General features: G+C 40.4%; 2 protein-coding genes across 2 annotated transcripts in view; both read right to left on the bottom strand.

Moving 5' to 3' along the window:
* The window catches only part of SIFa (neuropeptide SIFamide), a 65,570-nt gene extending 45,653 nt beyond the window's left edge, over positions 1-19,917 (bottom strand). Inside the window, exon 1 of the mRNA XM_069338289.1 lies at positions 19,783-19,917. The gene's annotated coding sequence lies outside the window, so the exon portion shown is untranslated. The remainder of the gene's footprint in view (positions 1-19,782) is intronic.
* LOC138372468 (mucin-22-like) lies at positions 3,608-4,630 on the bottom strand. Its single transcript, XM_069337929.1, has one exon. It carries the CDS (start codon positions 4,628-4,630, stop codon positions 3,608-3,610), a length of 1,023 nt encoding a protein of 340 aa, XP_069194030.1.
* Positions 19,918-20,826: the final 909 nt, after the last annotated feature.

Here is a 20,826-nt window from a genome sequence, read left to right as displayed (position 1 = left end):
CCTTGCTCCACCGACTGCCGTTCAGTGCCGTTCCCTCAGTCAACAGATTATTCGGTATAATCGGTTTTTGGAACGATTTTTTTTTTAGCACAACTCCCCTTCCCCCTGTGCCCCCTTTGCCCACTATGCCCCACTGTGCCCACTGTGCCCCCTGTGCCCCCTGTGCCCACTGTGCCCCCTGTGCCCACTGTGCCCACTGTGCCCCCTGAGTCCGCTTTGGGTTTGGTTAAATCGTACACAAGAAGGTTCGACAAAGTTCGTTTTCTGATAAGTTAGAATGGGTGCGTTTAGACAAGTTCTAAAATTCACTTTTTTGAAGCAGATTCCGCTACACTTGACTTCCAAGAGATACACAGTTGAATTCCTGCCTTTGACTGTCTCTAAGTTTTATCTTTATCCTTAATGAGTGTTCAAGCTAGGAAAGTTTCAACAAAATGATGTTTAATTTAACTTTTCGTAATAATTAAAAGTTTTACATTTATTGGCATTTTTTGTTTTCTTAGATAAGTTGAGAACGGCCCAGACAGAGGTTGAGCTTGGGAGAGGTCGTATCAGGATGAGGTTGAGTATGGGTATGAGGTGAGTATGGGTGTGAGGTGAGTATGGGTGTGAGGTGAGTATGGGTATGAGGTGAGTATGGGTATGAGGTGAGTATGGGTGTGAGGTGAGTATGGGTGTGAGAAGTGAGATTAAGAGCTGTGTTTTCGTCGGTCTGTCTCAGCAACAATATATTACCAGCGTCTGGGAGTAATAACATGAAGTTGTAAACTCCTTTAATTTAGCGGATGATTAAGTAGATGCGAGAGTGGGCAGGAAGTGGGCATTGTCCAAGAGAGGGCACGGGACAGGGGGGTAGGTAGGCAAGATGAAACGCTGGGCACCTTGTTAAGTGGGCATGGGGGAAGGTAGGTGTGGGGCAATGCTGAAGGAGGGTATGGAATGGGCAGGAGTTGTGTATAATAGAGGCGGGGCAGGGGTTAAGGTAGGAGGGGGGTATTGTGTGATGGGGGAGATTAGGGGTGGGTGGGGGGTTGACATGGAGTGAAGTAGGGCAGTGGGATAGGAGAGAGAGGGGATAGCAGGAGTTGAGGACCTCATTAAACATCCCAGTCCGTGTTTACCTCCACCACTCGCCCTTCTTTCCCTCATGTTCCATCTCCTCCTCTTGTTCAGTGCTTCGCTTATCATACCAGTACTCGCACTTCTCTTTATATATATATAAAGAGCATTGTGCGAAGGCATTGTGTGAGTGTATGTATCTTTGTATTCATGCAACATAGAGCATGCATGGCAGGGTGCATGGCATACAAGTGCCACACAAATAATACGAATTAGTATTTCCGGTGCAACGGGCTAGGCCCCTGGCACCATGGCACTCCATGGTGCCAGGGCTCTCAGGGTACTGAGGAACCTCAGTATATATATATATATATATATATATATATATATATATATATATATATATATATATATATATATATATATATATATATATATATGATATTCCATGAAACAAAACACTAATAATAATTATAATTATAATAATTCCGCATTATTTTTCTTGACATAATGCCAACAGAATTTCATCATAAATCAAAAATGTAATATTAATTATTTGAATATTAAAGAATTATAAAATTATAAATATTAATAATAATATAAATATTATTTAAAACAGTGATAATTATTTTAAGAGAATCATAATGATAAAATTTGCTAATAAAAAGTGCTATATTTCCATATAATAAATTCACTTTATATAATGTTATCATCTGATGTTGTTGTTGTTAAAGATTCGCTACTTGGAACAAACTATTCCAAGTAGCACAGGCTATGGTGAGCCCGTAGATACTACCATCTGAGTGGAACTACCACATTTTCCAGTCACCATTCACAAAGAATTACAAACGACAAGAACAACAAAACGAAAGTATTAATATAAAACTTTTCTCTAAATATATTAATATCAGTAACGCAGGATTGCCTAAGTTAATTAGTTTAGGAAATAGTTATTTTTTCATTCGTTCTTTCAAATGTGTTTAAAATTAGATTCATTATTAATCACACACGAAACCCGGTCGGGGTAATACAACGTCAATCAGAGAGGCAGTTCGGATGGTCGGCTTTCTATCCCCTTATTTTCCAAGGGATTGAGCAGCCTCTTATCTCAGCTTCTATTCTCTCCTCAACGTGCTATAAAGTCATGGAGTGAGAATACAGGAGTTTGGGAACCTCAAAGTGATCAGTGTTGAAAGTGTAGGTTCCAGCGAAGGGGGTAAGATTCAGACTCCACGAAGGGTAATGGATCCCACTGAGACGATAAGTGCTGGAACCCAGCCAGGTGGAGCTGGGTTCGGACCCCACGAGAAGTAAGTGTTTAACCCCACTGTGGGGTAAGTGTTGTTCCTCACCATGGGACGAGAGTCGTTAGTTTCCCCTCCGGAAGAGTTGAGTTTAGTCCTACTGAGAACAATGTGTGTGAGTAGGTGGGTAGTGATACACCACTCAGTAACTACACGCAAGACCCAACTGTTGCAGAAATCCTTTTAGGTCCGTTTTGAATAGAATAGGACTGTGAGGACCTCGGCAGTGAGCATGCAGTGTACCCCACACAGGAAGCGCACGAAGGGCATAAAACTCTAGGGGGCGCACCCTTCGCGTTTCACTTACTGAGCTCAAAATATATGTAAAGAATAAGTCACTATCAACCTGTCATCATTATTATACGTCATAGTATTTCAATAAAATTAAAATTCACAAGAATATATAATAAAATCTTGCTAAAGTATTTTTGGTAAAATACTTTAACAAAATTAAAAAAATAATAACAAAGTAAAGTAATAAATAAAGTATTATATATTTATTTTAAAAATAAAGTATTTTTGTAAATTTTAAAGTATTTTAATATTTTGGTAACGCCAATAGTATTTGTTTCTGAACACAGTTAACTCGAGGGAAAGTATTTTCGTGTCAAAGGACTGAACACAAACTTCCGATGACCGAGGGAGACATGATTTCATATTCATATTTTTTCAGGACAGGAGACATATGTCCCTCAGGTGGCAGGATATTTGGCATATTTGACAATTGCACGGGCTTGCAATTGTCAAATTGCAATTGTCAACAATTGACAATTGTTGGGCTTGCACGGCAAGCTGGTGGAAACTTGGCCAATCGCTGGAAACACTGTCCCTCTAAACCTTAAACAATATTGCCTTCTTTGCAATAGTTTTTTTTCGCGGCTTCGCATCATTTTAACGACAAAACACTATAAATTTAACGTGTTATAAATGTTGCTAGTTTTTTTGCACATATTTACAACAATAGGTGATTATGTGGTCCGCTACATAATCTTTTAAGTGTCAGGTTTACATAAGAAATTAATGAACGTATAAGATTGATGAACCAATTTGTTAATGATTATATTTTAATACGAAATGACGAAAATGAATTTCTAAAATGTTAATCTTCCTGACTCATGAGCGCACATTTAACCTTACATGGCGATATATGGAACAATATACAATTATTTTGACGAGAATAACGACTAAAGAAAATAAACGCGTTATTCATTCGTTATGAAACACAATGTTTTCGAATTAAAAGCTTATATACCGGAAGTAAAGAGTTTCCGGTTTGTATCACGCCCCCCTGCTGCCTCTGCTAATATATCACGCCTCCCTGCTGCCTGTGCTAATGTATCAGGCTTCCCTGCTAATGTATCAGGCTTCCCTGCTATTGTATCAGGCCTCTCTGCTGCCTCTGCTAATGTATCATGTCTCTCTGCTGCCTCTGCTAATGTATCATGCCTCCCTGCTGTCTCTGCTAATGTATCATGCCTCCCTGCTGCCTCTGCTAATGTATCAGGCTTCCCTGCTGCCTCTGCTAATGTATCATGCCTCTCTGCTGCCTCTGCTAATGTATCATGCCGCCCTGCTGCCTCTGCTAATGTATCATGCTTCCCTGCTAATGTATCATGCCTCTCTGCTGCCTCTGCTAATGTATCATGCCTCCCTGCTGCCTCTGCTAATGTATCATGCCTCCCTGCTGCCTCTGCTAATGTATCATGCCGCCCTGCTGCCTCTGCTAATGTATCATGCCTCTCTGCTGCCTCTGCTAATGTATCATGCCGCCCTGGTGCCTCTGCTAATGTATCATTCCTCTCTGCTGCCTCTGCTAATGTATCATGCTTCCCTGCTAATGTATCATGCCGCCCTGCTGCCTCTGCTAATGTATCATGCCTCTCTGCTGCCTCTGCTAATGTATCACGCCTCCCTGCTGCATCTGCTAATGCATCATGCCTCTCTGCTGCCTCTACTAATGTATCATGCCTCCCTGCTAATGTATCATGCCTCTCTGCTGGCTCTGCTAATGTATCATGCCTCTCTGCTGGCTCTGCTAATGTATCATGCCTCTCTGCTGGCTCTGCTAATGTATCATGCCTCCCTGCTGCCTCTGCTAATGTATCATGCCTCCCTGCTGCCTCTGCTAACCATAAATTATACCGGCAGCTGGGATTACGAAGCCATATTTTTAGTGTGATCGTGCGTGTAACTGCCAACAAATTTAGAACAATAGAAGTAAACAAAATTGTAGTTTTTAATAAAAAATATTTTGCTGTTGGGATCATTATTCATAAAAATGTTTATGAACTATTTAAAAACAAATGTTTTAGAGTGTGGTTGGAAAGTCGTTTATTTATTTATTTATTTTTATTTAAGAAATAAATGTGTCCGTCATTTTATAATATATATATATATATATATATATATATATATATATATATATATATATATATATATATATATATATATATATATATATATATATATATATATATATATATAATATAGGTGGAATTTTTTTCGGTAGGCTGCAACCTAAATCCTCAGATACAAAATAACACTAAAATATAAAAAAAAAAATTACCGAATCATCTCTTAATTAAAAAAAATAATAAACACTAAAAAAATACAAAAAAAATAAAGCACTCTAAAACAATTATAGATGACAGTCTTAATAAACGTTTAATATCTATAACATAAAATATATATGAACAAAATCAAAGAACAAAAGTTCTGACATTTCACAATTGGAATTCCTGTTGGGACACAATTAATTCACCTGGTTATATATACATTGATTTCGAATTCACGTGGAACACAAAAATTTCTCTATACTACACGGGTGACAAATTGATTTGGCTAAAGTCCTGTGTGAATAATAACATGACTCTGGTCGTTATTAGCACTCACAGTCCTGGGTTGGATTGTTAAGACAACCAATTTGGTTTACTAACTAGGTAGTAAGTGATATACATGTAGCGTATTGTCTGGAATACTCTGAGTGAGAGTTTACCTTCACTCTCTCTGTCTCGTGAGTGAAACTAAGCAGGGAATTGCCAGGTCAAGTTACCTGTAAGACGATGTGTTCAAACTACCTTCAGTAGTTGGTAGGTTTAACGTCCATGTCCTTGAGAATCTTATCTTCATTAATACTCATATACAAATTTCGAAATACGGAGAGAGAATGAGTGAATGATAGAGAGAGAGAGAGAGAGAGAGAGAGAGAGAGAGAGAGAGAGAGAGAGAGAGAGAGAGAGAGAGAGAGAGAGAGAGAGAGAGAGAGAGACAGAAGCAGAGACAGAGAGAGAGAGAGATAGATAGAGAGAGAGAGACAGAGAGACAGAAGCAGAGACAGAGAGAGAGAGAGAGATAGATAGATAGAGAGAGACAGAGAGAGAAGGTATGAAAATTTAGTTGGCTGATGAAAAGGTTTGAAAGTGGGACAGTGAATGAATGAAGCTGTGCATGAGAGAAGGTGAGAGACGCATACAGATAAGGGTACGGATCCACGACTTGAAGTAATAGACAGTAGGAGAACTAACATTCTTGCCTTCCCCATCTCAACAGAGTCCAGAACTTGCTGCATTAGACTATACAGATTACCGAAGCTTGCAACCTTAAGAAGTTGGTTGCCTCACCCTAATTTTATTTGCCTCTCTAATAGCAATTATGCAAGGAACATATTTGCAATTAAGTTGATTTGGGTGATTTGCTGCATTTTTATCTCAGGGTTTTATAAATCCTCTCTAATTCACTTAATTACAACATGTTCTCTAATACACCCTTTACCACCCTAAAAGGTCTGGTTTAGGTTGGTATAAACCTTACTTTATCTGTGAACCTTACCTCTGAAGTTTACCTCTAAGCTTTACTTTTAAACCTTACCACTGAACTTTACCTCTGAACCTTACCTCTGAACCTCACCACTGAACTTCACCTCTGAATCTTACTCTCAAACCCGTTCATACTGTGATCTGCTCTCAAATATATCTTAATTCCATAGATAACCACACAAAATTGGCATCATCATAATTTCAAATAGTCTCTCCATCTCTTTTTCCCTTCAGCATACCCCAAAAAATATTCCAAAATAGAAAGATTAAAACTTAAATTTTTTTCTTTCTAGCTGGAAACAACGAGTTGCTTCCTGGAGATCTGAACAGACTCCTTCAGACTCGTTTCATATCTCATGAGGCAATTTAGCGCTTGTCACTCTCCTCGCTATGAAAACATCATCTCGAGATCGTCCCGTGTAAGAGGATGGGAGTCACCCAATTTTTAGCTTAATATTCTGTTTTTTGCTGCGAGTGTTGCTCGATCTTTAGTAAGCTCTTTTTTTATTGAAATTTTGCGGTAGTGTCAAGCCGCTCCTTGATTTAAGTAGACGTATATATATATGTATATTATATATATATATATATATATATATATATATATATATATATATATATATATATATATATATATATATATATATATATATATATACCGCTTTTTTGAACTGTACTGCAACCTGCCCTGATTTGGCATTCGTGCACTGCCTTTGAAAATGTTCATAGGTTTAACGACACGCATTTCGTAGCGCCAGGCAATATATGAGAGAGAGAAAGAGAGAGAGAGAGAGAGAGAGAGAGAGAGAGAGAGAGAGAGAGAGAGAGAGAGAGAGAGAGAGAGAGAGAGAGAGAGAGAGAGAGAGAGAGAGACAGAGAGAGAGACAGAGAGAGAGAGAGAAAGAGTGAGAGAGATCTTCTGGGTATGTGACAAATTAAAAGTAAAGAGTTATAAACCGCTCAAAAGCAAATAAACAATAATATTTAATACAAAAGACCGCCTCATATCTCAATAACGTTAATATGATGCATGAGCACAAAATATATTCAGTCCCATAAATACGGCAATTTCGTTCACAGCTAATCTCACTTTCGTACAATATTTAGCAATTTCAGTAAACACTTCAATAATTTATCATAAACTGCAAATAATATTTATATGAGAATGTCAGTGTGTGTGTGTGTGCATTTACTATTTGTGCATACAGGATCGACCTGATAGCTCTTGGACTCCGCCTTTCTAACTGTTGGTTGCCTAATGTATTGAGTCCAGACCTAATTTTTCTTCTATCATATCTACTGTATATCTTTCTCTCTCTCACACACACATCCCCAGGAAGCAGCCCGTAGCAGCTCTCTAACTCTCAAGTACCTATTTACTGCTAAGTGAACAGAGGCATATGGTGTAACAATCTCTGCCCATTTGTTTCTGCCTCGAGTTGGAATCAAACGGGGGTCCTTAGGATTAGGTCTCCCAGAGCGCCGTCCGTTCACCTACAAATGTACGTGCGCGCGCGTGTGTGTGTGAGTGCGTGTGTGTACTCACCTAGTACTTCTTGAGCTCTGGCTCTTTGGTCCCGTCTCTCAACTGTCAATCAACTGCAGTACAGATTCCTAAGCCTTCTGGGCTCTATCATATTTACATTTGAGTGTGTGTGTGTGTGTGTGTGTGTGTGTGTGTGTGTGTGTGTGTGTGTGTGTGTGTGTGTGTGTGTGTGTGTGTGTGTGTGTGTGTGTACTCACCTAATTGTGCTTGCGGGGGTTGAGCTTTGGCTCTTTGGTCCCAAAGAGTGTGTGTGTGTGTGTGTGTGTGTGTGTGTGTGTGTGTGTGTGTGTGTGTGTGTGTGTGTGTGTATGTGTGTGTGTGTCTGTTTGTGCGCGTGTGTGTGTGTGTGTGTCCATCATAACAACGTAACAAAAACGGGCCATTTAGTCCAATCTTCGGAAGAAAACAAATGGCTCACGTGACTGTTGAATATTCAGTGACAAATTAAATACCTGCCAAATGATCCATTAACTGGCCTGATGCAAACTGGTAGATGATCCCAGTTAATGACGGGAATGATGATCGTGGAATGACCGGTTTATGACTGGATGACAATGTCGGTATGACTGGTTTCGTTAAATTAATATATCTTTCGTTTATTTCTCTCGCTTAGAGGTTGTAAATTCATTGATGTATTTTGTAAATTCTGTTGTTTTGTAAAAGTTGTTTTGTAAATTCATTGATGTATTTTGTAAATTCTGTTGTTTTGTAAAAGTTGTTTTGTAAATTCATTGATGAATTTACGAACCAACAAATCAACTGACGAATGAAACAAGGACAAGTGAGAGGAGAGTAAAGTGAGGTAAGAAAGATAATACAAGAAAGAGACAAGAAGCAGGGTAGAAAGAGAAATATAATAAAGATGAATAGTAATAAAGTGAAAGAGAAAAGAAGAAGAAGGGTAAGAAGAGGCAGATAGTAAAGAAAATTTGAAGATAACCTGTTATAAACGAGAAGAGACACAACAAAAGCCATAATTATAATAGTTTAATAATAAAGTAAAAAAAAACAAAAGAACTCGTTTAACGCGACAATACGATGAGCAAAAATATATAAGAATTTAATGAACACGGCACAGACAGAACACAGACACAACACAGACACGACCAGGACGTGACGGAAATGAAATATCAAAGACGAGGAAATGAGGTTAACTCAATTTGCATTTAAATAAGTATATACGATTATCGAGAGAGTTGAATGGTATCTGAATGCTGGGACTCAGAAGCTAGTGGTCAACCTACATGTCGGTATAACACGATGCATCAGATTAGAGTTGCTAAGACTGTGCTCTATTGACAATCTTTAACAACCAAGATTTTCTCTTAAGATTTTCTATTAATGTTCACAAGTTGCAGCAGCTCCTAGTCTAGAGGATGCTCCTGCTAATGCTCCTGGAAATGCTCCTGGTAATGCTCCTTGCATGCTCCTGACAGAAGAGGAATAAACCCAGGCTTAAAATTCCACACGGCTCAGTGATCATTAATTGTATACCAAACATTTTAGAGACAATTATCCACTGGTATATGTGCTTCGTCTCCCGAGGTACCTGGAGTGCCACTAATGAGTTTCACGCCATCAGGTACCTATTGGTACCTGGAGAAGTGCCACCCAGAGGCACCCGAAGGAGTGCCGGAACATTACACCCCCTGAACACGACGGGTGATTTGCTGTATTTTCATCTCAGGGTTTTATAAATCCTCTCTAATTCACTTAATTACAATCCTTAATCTGGTATCAAAAAGGTAATTATGAGGTCATTAATATGCAAAAATAATTAGCGACAGAGAGAGAATAAAGTCAGCGGAGATAAAGGCGTGATAAAAACAGTGGTCAGTCCTCACACTCCGGTAATATGACCGGCAATAATTAACTTTGAATTGACGAGTTTCAAACTACTATTAGATCTCGGGGTCATTTCGCGTTAAAGTTAATTTTTATTCGTTAATTATGGCGGGTTTCCCCGTGGTTAGGTGTGATACACCCCCCCACCCCCCTCTTGGTGGGTATGGTACTCGTGGATGGTTATGGTACGCCTGGGTGGGTACGGTACCACTTAGTGCGGCGTACGGAATGGTACCCGTTGATGGTTAGAGGTAGGAAGCAATTAGTGCATACGGCACCTATACGGTGCCCACAGGGGAGGTATAGTGCCCGAGGGTGGGTACGGTGCCCATAGACGGCATGGTACCCGTGGGTGAGTGAGTGAGTAAGTGTCGTTGAGTGAGAATACCAACCAGGAAGCTTGAGGTCAAAGTGAGAAATGAGATATCACAGTGGAGGGAAGTTTCAGACCAGCTCCTACAGTTCCCGATCCTTAACCTCAATTATTTTCTGTTCCTGCACATAAGGTTCTACCTCCTCTCAAAATCTATGTGAAAATGTTGATCAGACCACACACTAGAAGGTGAAGGGACAACGACGTTTCGGTCCGTCCTGGACCATTCTCAAGTCGATTCGACTTGAGAATGGTCGTCGTCGTCGTCCCTTCACCTTCTAGTGTGTGGTCTGGTCAACATACTTTAGCCACGTTATTGTGACTCATCGCCTGCCTATGTGAAAATGTTTGCAGGTGATGAAAACTTTAGGCTAAGGCCTGAAGAAGGCTGCAAGATATTATAAGAGCCAAACAAGCTTCAAGTATTATCCGATAAATGGCTTTTAAACTTCAATCTCATCAATTGCAAAGTAGTGAAGTTAGGCAGCGGGGATTGGAGGCCAGAAGAACGGTATATGATATATGAAAGGAACACGTAAATACTGCAGGAAGCGAAGTATATTCTATATTCTCAAACATAAGAATTGTAAAAATAGAGAAATATTTTCTAATTTGTAACAATGCCTTTACATTTAGGCTCTAATGACGTAGAGCATTTATAAAGCATTTATATGGCAAATTTAGATGAAATGCCTTTAACTTGAATTGATTATTTGTTATTCCTTTATTCATATAGACAGTAAAGAGGACGAAATTCTAATTTATATTAATAATATTATCATTACTATCATCAATAATTAAGAGACATCAATAATAATTCAGTAATTTTATTTTAAGTTACACTGGGAGAGTTCATTATAAACTTCAAGTTAACCCTAATGTTTAGGGTGTGTAAATTTGATTGCTCGTGTCTTTTTATAATTTATTAAAAAATTTTACTATTGAATATTTTGTTATTATTATTAATGCCGACATATTGTTCGTAAATTGTTATTTGAAATCTGAAGTATAAATATCTCTGTTAATTTGGCAGTATTTTATTTGTAAATATTTTTGTGTGGGGGTGATAAGAGCAGTCTCGAGCTACACAGCTCAGCTTTATCACCTCGCCACATTCAGATCAGCCCATCTGCCATACAGATCAGCCCCACCTTGCGCCATTCAGATCAGCCACCCCCATCCCCTTCCGCCATACAGATTAGCCCGCCAATATCCAGCCTGGAAAAGGGAGAAAAACGCTTCGCATTGGTCACCAAGGGACCATCTGGCTTAGTTGTCGATCACCAGCCACGGAGGAAGGTCAGGCTGCTCTCATGTCCAGAGAGACCCTTACATGTCGCCTCGATGTAAATAATTCCTCCTCCGCCACAGAGGCAGATTCTGCGGTGCTTCCCTGATTGGCAAAGGCATGCAGGGCTCCTCTTCCACTGGGAAAGTCAAGACATGCACGACTACACGTCGTGCATGTCGTGCACGACTACTGTAGAGGAATGCAGCACTCCTCTACCACTAGGAGAGTAAAGGCATACAGGTCTCCTCTACCACAAGGAGGGTAAAGGTTTCCAGAGCCCCCCTGAAGGCCTGCACGGCTCCTCTACTCTCCGCAGATCTCGTGTTTCTTCATCAGGGAGAGGAAATATTCAGAGGGTAAAGAGAGATTGCGACAGTAATGACCGCTCGAGCTTGGGTTATTATGGGTAATATGCTGGCCTGCTCAGCCCAGCGTTACATGCACGGAGTTACAGTCTCCTTATTTAACTTGAAGGGAAATGTGGCTACATTTTTCGAGAGAGGTTGAGCGAAGGGGGCAGGGGGTTATCGGGGGGATGTTGTTGTTGTTATGGAGAAGTTAATTCGCCTCATAAACATTTTGTTTTAACATTAACTCCACAGTGAGGAATCGACGTTATATGTATATGCAGAACATAAAGTAGTCGAAATGACTATAAAACGTAAATTAAGTTAATTTGGATTATTCAATTGTTGTATCGAATGAGTGGTGAAAATTATAGATGAAGATTTTTAGCTGGATTTGAAGTTATTTTTAACTGTTTATCTGAAGCTGCAAGTCTGCACACGAACACGGCAGCCATGGTCTCATCTGTCGTAAGTCACAGGGATAGATTGCTAGAGACGAAGCAGTCAATGACATCATCAAGAGACGTTTGGCTACAGCTGGGTGTCCAGCAAAAAGGGAACCTCAGTTGATCAGACCTGACAACAACCACAAACACCCAGATGGAGTCACGCTCCATGGAGGGTGACAGGGTGTAGACAGATCGTGTGGAATTACACGTGTGCGTCTACATTGACTGATACCTGTCTACCTTACAGCACAGCTGAGGGAGGCGGGGCGGCCACCTTCAGGGAGACCCAAAAACCTAACAGAGACTTAAAACGTTGTTACAGGCTCGTGCTGATAGGCTCTGAGACCCTGGGCGCCTGGGGTAAATGTGCACTTAAGTTCCTGAAGGAGGTTGACGAGGAACTCATTAAAGCAAACCAGAGATCCAAGAGCGGCCAGTTTCCTGTTCTGTCGCCTCAATGTCGCGATCCAGAAAGGAAATGCCTTCTATATCTTGGGTACTCACCCCATCTTTGCAGCGATGGATGACGTTTTTGAACAGTGATTGTTTATATATATATATATATATATATATATATATATATATATATATATATATATATATATATATATATATATTACTCTTCTAAATAAGATCGTATCCATTTATTTTGGGTAATACACAAAGCAATGGCCAGAAAATCCTTGCAGGTGATAAGCACTGTATGTGGGGCCATGTGAGCGCCACCTACGGGTCCTGCCCTCAACATAACCCCCCTTTACCACAACATGCAGCCCGGAACATGATATATCCTCCTTAATCCATAAATACTGAGGCGAGACACACACACAGAGAGAGAGAGAGAGAGAGAGAGAGAGAGAGAGAGAGAGAGAGAGAGAGAGAGAGAGAGAGAGAGAGAGAGAGAGAGAGAGAGAGAGAGAGAGACAGAGGGAGGAAAGAGTGAGAGAGAGAAAAAGAGGGAAAACAGTGTGTGTGTGTGTGTGTGTATGTACTCACTTAGTTTTACTCGTCGAGTTGTGCTTGCGGGGGTTGAGCTCTGGCTCTTTGGTCCGGCCTCTCAATCATCAATCAACTGGTGTACAGATTCCTGAGCCTACTGGGCTCTATCATATCTACAATTGAAACTGTGTATGGAGTCAGCCTTCACCACATCACTACTTAATGCATTCCATTTGTTAACTACTCTGACACTGAAACAATTCTTTATAATGTCTCTGTGGCTCACTTAGGTACTAAGTTTCCACCTGTGTCCCCTTGTTCGCGTACCGCCAGTGTTGAATAGTTTATCCTTGTCTACCCTGTCAATTCCCCTGAGGATTTTGTAGGTAGTGATCATGTCTCCCCTCACTCTTCTGTCTTCCAGTGTCGTAAAGTGCATTTCCCGCAGCCTTTCCTCGTAACTCATGCCACTTAGTTCTGGGACTAGTCTAGTGACATACCTCTGAACTTTTTCCAGCTTCGTCTTGTACTTGACAAGGTACGGGCTCCATGCTGCGGCCGCATACTCCAGGATTGGTCTTACGTATGTGGTGTACAAGATTCTAAACGATTCCTTACACAGGTTCCTGTGTAAGGAATCGTTTTGAATCTTGTGTATGTGTGTGTGTGTGTGTGTGTGTGTGTGTGTGTGTGTGTGTGTGTGTGTGTGTGTGTGTGTGTGTGTGTGTGTGTGTGTGTGTGTGTACGACCAACTGACAGAGAGGCAGACAGACAGATAGACACACAGTGGCGTGGTCACGAGACGAAGACCCAAGAACTCAAGAAGTCAATCCCATCATACAACAAATAAATAAAACATTTTAGCAGTTTTGGTGAAAGTTGGAGGAGATGCAGCAGGTGGACCACAGGACGCTCTACCAATCCAATCCGAGCGAAATGGACTGTGAAACCCACCTGCTGCTCGTTCAGACACAGAGGCTGTTGGGAGGGGTGTCAGGGCTTTGTTGCCAGAAATATTGGGACGAATTCGGCATTTTATATATTTATTATAGTTGGTGGTGGGGGCAGGGATGGAGGAGAGGTATGGGACATTCCTGATTTGTAAAACTTTATTCTTGGTTATTCACGTTTTTATTACGGATAAACACGTGAATAGTGAAGGTGAAAAAGACATTATTTCCTAACATATATATATATATATATATATATATATATATATATATATATATATATATATATATATATATATATATATGAGAGCAGTGAAGAGAGACGGCTGCTTAAGGTACATGTTACTCAACTTGTGTGGTGGAGATTTATGATACGGGTGTATTTTGACCCTAAATAATAGCTCCATTTTCTGCTTCAGGAGTGTTAAAAAAAACTTGAAAAATATTGCTTAACTTCTTTCTTTGTGGCAAAGAGGAACAGTTTCAGTATTCTGGTTTTCAGCATCAGAAAGTGGTATGTAATTTTTTTTCTAACTCTTGTAATTTTTTTTTGTTTCAGAAATTGTGTGATGGTGTTCAGTAACGGAAGCAACTGAATTACTTTTCAGGTGACTCGTTTCTGGCAATGAACTCCTCTTTCTGATATAAGAGAGTCGGCATAATTCGGGTCTTCCTCTACCAGAAGCCAGTTGTCACGTCCGAAGTCTTTCTCCACCTGGAACATCTCAGGTCTTCCAAGAAAAAAGTTACCATCTTTAACAAATCAGTTCTTCCTTGCCAGGATCTACCTACATCCTAGGCGTTTCCCTTATCTTCGGAGAGCAGCTCAGCAGATGGATTAAACATCTGATATTCTGGAGACCTTAATTTCCCTGTATATCCTTGCATATTCTCAATATATCCAGCATTTTACAATGCGTACAGCGTATCAGGGGAAAACCGCCAAGCCACTGCGACTATATAGCACTTGGAAGGGGGTCAGGATAAGGATTTGGGTTGGGACGGGGAGGGAAGGAATGATGCCCAACCACTTGGACGGTCGGGGATTGAACGCCGACCTGCATGAAGCGAGACAGTGTATAAACTAACTAGTATCTTTTAAATAAAACATATCCATTGCCCAATATCTCGGATATATCTTAAGTTCTTTACAAGTTCTTAAATGTTCTCAATCGTTATACAATTTTGGAATTTGTTTAAGTATTCGTTATTTTCAGAGATCTCTAAGACATGTTCTCCAGCAACCTCCTCATAAATAAGATGTCCGGGGTCTAGGAGCTGCAACATTTCTCGTGATCTCCTACACTGGTACAGGGAACATAATCCACAACTATAACAGCACCATTTACAAATAAATAAATAAATAAGTAAATGTTTATTTAGGTAATGTACATACATACAAGAGATTTTACAAAGTTTGTTGGATTAATAGATAGAGCAAGTACATACAATGCCTAAAGTCACTATTACGCAAAGCGTTTCGGCCAGGAATGACGAACAAGGAATGAATGACGAATGCAGGAATGAAAACAAGACAAAAAAAGAAATGTTCCAAGGCTTCTGGTCAGTCCCGAGCCTTAAAACGATCCCCTAAATCATTTTTCATGGTTTAGGGTTTGGTACAAAACTGTACCAGCGGTGGTTGCTGTTGCAACTGCTTCTGTCTGTCTTACGGGGTCATTACTACTGCTTCTGTCTTACAGGTTGACAGAGCGAGCTGTGTAGGGTGACAGAGACGGTACATGATGGCGGCAGAGAGGGCTGCACAGGAGGATCGAATAGGCTGAATGCCAAAGAATTTCAATGCGTAATAAAAAAGTTGAAAATTATCATAAAAATACAGAGACAGGGAGAGGTAGGTATTGATTATAGACAAATAAATATATATATATTAAATAGCGTATGTAGACACATCCAATAAACACTAAAAATCGTGAAGCTATAAGAATTATAAGGAACAAATTCATAAAAGAAAACCAGAGTCCCGTGAACTGACCGAACTAAATAACTATGAACTGCTGAATCTTCCTTAAATCCTGTTGACCAGAACACACACTAGAAGGTGAAGGGACGACGACGTTTCGGTCCGTCCTGGACCATTCTCAAGTCGATTGGGATTCCTTAAATCCATTATCGACTCCACCTGTCGCAGCCGCGAGAAAGGCATGCAGGTATATCACTGCTTCTTGGACACTAAACCAGAGGAGTGGAAACGAGGTAATATGACGGCTTGGTATACTTGTTCTTGAGCAAGTATATGGGATATATGGGACTAGAAGTATATGATATATGGGACAGGAAACACAGTCACCTATTTCCATATACTTTGGTTTACAGTTTGAGTTTATATCCTGACAATGTGTCATGCTCCCATCGTCGGAGATTCCACCCAACAGCAACAGACTATTTCAAGAAGAACAGAGCCATCGTATGAAAGTCAATGTAGCCGATCGTGTATGTGCTGACCCGAGATTCGAACCCGGGAACTTTGGGTGGTGAACCGACAGGGCTGACAGCTAGCTGGGGGCTTCTGTTTAATCTCGACCATCTGGTAAGACAACTCGGGAACCCGCACGTGTGTAAGCAAAGAGGGTTGGTGACCTCCTTGTTGGTCACTGCAGGAGAAAGTCTGTGGTCACTGACTGATCACTAAACAGCGCCTCTGTTGGTCATTAACTGATCAATCAATAGAAATACTATGGTCACTAACTAATCACGTAACAGTGCCTCTATGGTCACTAATTGATCACTGAACAATGCATCTATGGTCAGTGACTGATCAATCGACAGTGACTATATGGACACTGATCAACCAACAGTGACCATGGACACTAACTGATGACTGAAGAATATTAAACAAAGACTTACTTACCGGGTTGGTGTCAAATGTGAATTCCTAATTTACTTCCTAAAATTATATTACCAAACAACGAACCTTCTCAGTTATTTAATTCCCAACGCAGACATGATTTTTTTTCAGTCAACTGGGAATCGTGTCCGAATTATGAACCACACACTACGCGTTGACACGTTCATTTATCATATTTTCACTATTAAATACACGCTGTATTTATAAACATTTATAAAGGGGAGAGAGAGAGAGAGAGAGAAAAAGAGAGAGAGAGAGAGAGGGTGTCATCTGCGTCTCAATAGAGAGGTAACATCTGACCCCTATAGCATATTTGAGGCCTCGACATGGGCCGGCAAGCTGAGGACCGCCGAGGGTCCATACCTCAATGCAAGATGGATGCATGAGGCGGTCTTTGCGGGAGCGCGGTCAGAATCTACAGGTGATCGGAGGCAACTGCCTCTAGAATATTTTGTTTATGTGAAATTGAAATTGAAATAAGTTTATTGAGGTAAAATACACACAAAGGGATGAGGTAGCTCAAGCTATTCTCACCCCGTTTGCGTTTATATAATTGCTCTCTTGATTCAAACCCGACTTGCAAGACCAAATAATACGTGCAGATACACATTGATGAAGTAATTTTGTTACGTAAGATTCAAATGAAATTAACTCATCATCGTAAGTAAATTGAATGTTTTGAACGTATTGGAAGATTTTAGTAAACCGATATTATGTTATTATTAATATTCTACAAAGAGTATTCGTTGCGGCCTATACGGCCTATTGAATATACTATATGAAGATGTGTTCTCAAGAGGGTATATATATATATGAATTTATAGAGAGGGGAGTACCACCTCTGGCTGGAAGAAGGGGACCCTTAGTCTCAGAGAATAACAAACACATCAGAGGGAATTTTTTGAGTCCCCTCTAATGCGGTTTTCATGTTATGTTGCCCTTCCTATTTCCTACATGTTTCAGAAATGGATTTTCTTCTTGGGGAATTTCAATCTTATTATGAGAACTATAATAAATGAAAATATATACAATTTGAAATTACTTAAAACATGAAACGTGAAATCACTCAGTCCTAAAGAGAATATATACTACGCAAGATTAACTGAACAAAAATCATTATAATATAAATCATAATTACGTACTGGATTAAATGAATTAAAATGGCTAAATATTGAAAACGTAAACTAAAGTACACTAAAAAAAATAAAAGACAGAGAAATGTATATACACAAGAGAATAATACAAACTCATAGCCTCGGAGAAGACAATAAAGAGAACTCAAAGAAAACCCTTGTGGATCTTCACTGAACACTTTGATATTTTCTTCTCCTACCACCATTATTCTTTTTGTGTATATATATATATATATATATATATATATATATATATATATATATATATATATATATATATATATATATATATATATATATATAATGTATATATATATATATCTCACTTTATTTTAAAATTTCATTCAATCAATTTGAAATTTAATTGAAGTGCTGATTAGCTGTTTCTCTGACACTAAAGCCCTCAGCGCATTTCCTCAATGATGAGAGGAATGTTTTCCCCCAACGAACGTAGCAAATAAATGGAACACTACCAAAAGAGTTACGTTAGACAAAAAGTTAGAACACTACCAAACTGGCATAATTTAGTCCGCCTTAAACCACTCCACCAAACTCAGACCCTTAAAAGGGATGGAAATTTCGAGTTATTTAAGCCCCAAATATCTCCACCCACCCCCCAAGAGCGCAAGAGAGATGCGAGAGGTCACTCACGTTTTTCATCAAGCCCCCCTGCTTTAAATGGGAGAACTCGTGTCTTATGTTTTTAACATAGACTTGCCTAAACTCGCAAGTGAAGTTAATCAACTTGTTGGGAAGCAACTGTGCTTGGCTAGGTTCGAGTCCCTGGTGGGTGGGTGTGTCTAAAGTTGAATAACTTCACTTGCGAGTTTAGGCAAGTCTATGTGCATATATAATTATATATATTATATATATTATATATATGTCTCATTGAATATGACCGCATATTCAGTATTTACTATCTTCTGGTTTAGGGCTTCTATCCCTCTAACTATTTTCCTAGCATCAGGGTTTAGCTGAAAGAGGAATTCTCCAAAACTCATTTTCGTTATTTCAAGGTGAAGAAAAAAGTGAATTACTATAGAATGTATTACACTTATTTATACAATTTGCACAACATGGAGGTTCGAAACGTTGTGCAAATTGTATAAATAAGTGTAATACATTCTATAGTAATTCACTTTTTTCTTCACCTTGAAATAACGAAAATGAGTTTTGGAGAACTCCTCTTTTAGCTAAGCCCTGATGCTAGGAAAATAGTTAGAGGGATAGAAGCCCTAAAACAGAAGATAGTAAATACTGAATATGCGGTCATATTCAATGAGATACATATATATACATATATATATATATATATATATATATATATATATATATATATATATATATATATATATATATATATATATATATATATATATATATATATACCGGACAGGAAAGTAGCTCAAGCTTCCGGAAGGCATTGAAGTTCCTCACCCCTTGCAGGGTGAGCGACTGAGGTAAGGAGGAGATGACGGCCATCCCACATGTCGGCTCAGTAGAAGTCACCGTACATATCTAATGTAGACTCTTAACCATTTACCACAAGAGTACCTAGAGTGCAGCTGATGAAACGCGAGCCACTTCCAAGCACGCAATCATGATTCCAGCAAGACTTTCACTCATGAGGACACGGGGAAGCCAAGCACACGTTTTCAGCCACTAGTCTTCACCAGCACAAGTAGAAGGCGAATACAACGACTCAGTCGTTCCATACAACGATGTTGGAATTTGGAAACAACGTGAATGGTAGCCCAGTCATCTCACAGGAATACACTTCATGAATATCGAAACCAAGGCAGTCGGAGACACGCCCAGCAACAATCACCTAACATTCAATCCCCGACGAAAACTTCAGAACCTACCTGAGTTGACTGTGTTGAGTTGACTGACTGTTGATACAAGAGGCGAGCGAGTCGGCCTTGATGGTGCTGCGAGGTGTGTGTAGACTGTGGACCCAACGGGAAGTGGACGGGTGAGAGCCGCGCCACCTGTATATATACCTGACTGTCACGCCCCGCCCCACCCACCCGAACCCCCGTCCCTCACCCCCACAAACCCCTCACCCCACCCCCATCATCTACCACCTCCCCCCCTGCCCCGACCTCGCTGATATTTTGTCCATCGTTGACGTCAGACGCCTGGGCATCATCTTCGTCACCGGCCTGGCTATGTTTTGGGGTGTTTTTCCACTGTTCTTTGGGCGTTGGTGGAGGTAAGGAGACGAGGAGAAGCGCCTACTTGATCTGCATGTGGGACGCGGTGTCTTCACTGGTGGCTGGGACATGTCTTGGCTAGAGATACAGAGAGAAACTCTCGCTGAAATATCCTTCATCGCTCATCTTCTTTAGCCTTAGATAACCCACCCACCTTACCCCCCTCCCCTCCTCCGCCCACCTAGCCACGCATCCGCCCACCTTATCTCGCCTTGCCCACCTTACCCCTTCTCCACCCACCTCACTACTCGTCTCTCCGCCTCATCATGCATCCGCCCACCTCACCACGCTCCCCGCCCACCTCACCACGCCCCCCGCCCACCTCACCACGCCCCCCGCCCACCTCACCACGCCCACCTCACCACTCACTATACAAAGTTCCACCAACATTACTACCTCCATTCACACATATTAATAAATAGAAATACCTCAACGACATTGATAGCCTCTCTCCTATGTCAGGTAAGTCCACTACGTGCTCACCCTAGCCCGTGCTACTTGGAACTTATTGTTTCGAGTAGCTGAATCTTAAACAACAACAAACCTCAATGACCCAACAGATACAGCCTCACAATGAGAAACTAGATCCCTCACTGTCGTTTAGACCCGAGGGCAACTCTAACATGTGGAATACGGTTCCATATGGCAATGAGGAATCACCTCGTGACGCAGTAGAAGATTCGAACCTCTCCG

The sequence above is a fragment of the Procambarus clarkii genome, chromosome 39 (genome assembly GCF_040958095.1).
Source record: "Procambarus clarkii isolate CNS0578487 chromosome 39, FALCON_Pclarkii_2.0, whole genome shotgun sequence".
NCBI lineage: Eukaryota > Metazoa > Arthropoda > Malacostraca > Decapoda > Cambaridae > Procambarus > Procambarus clarkii.
This window is presented reverse-complemented; position numbering and strand designations above follow the sequence as displayed.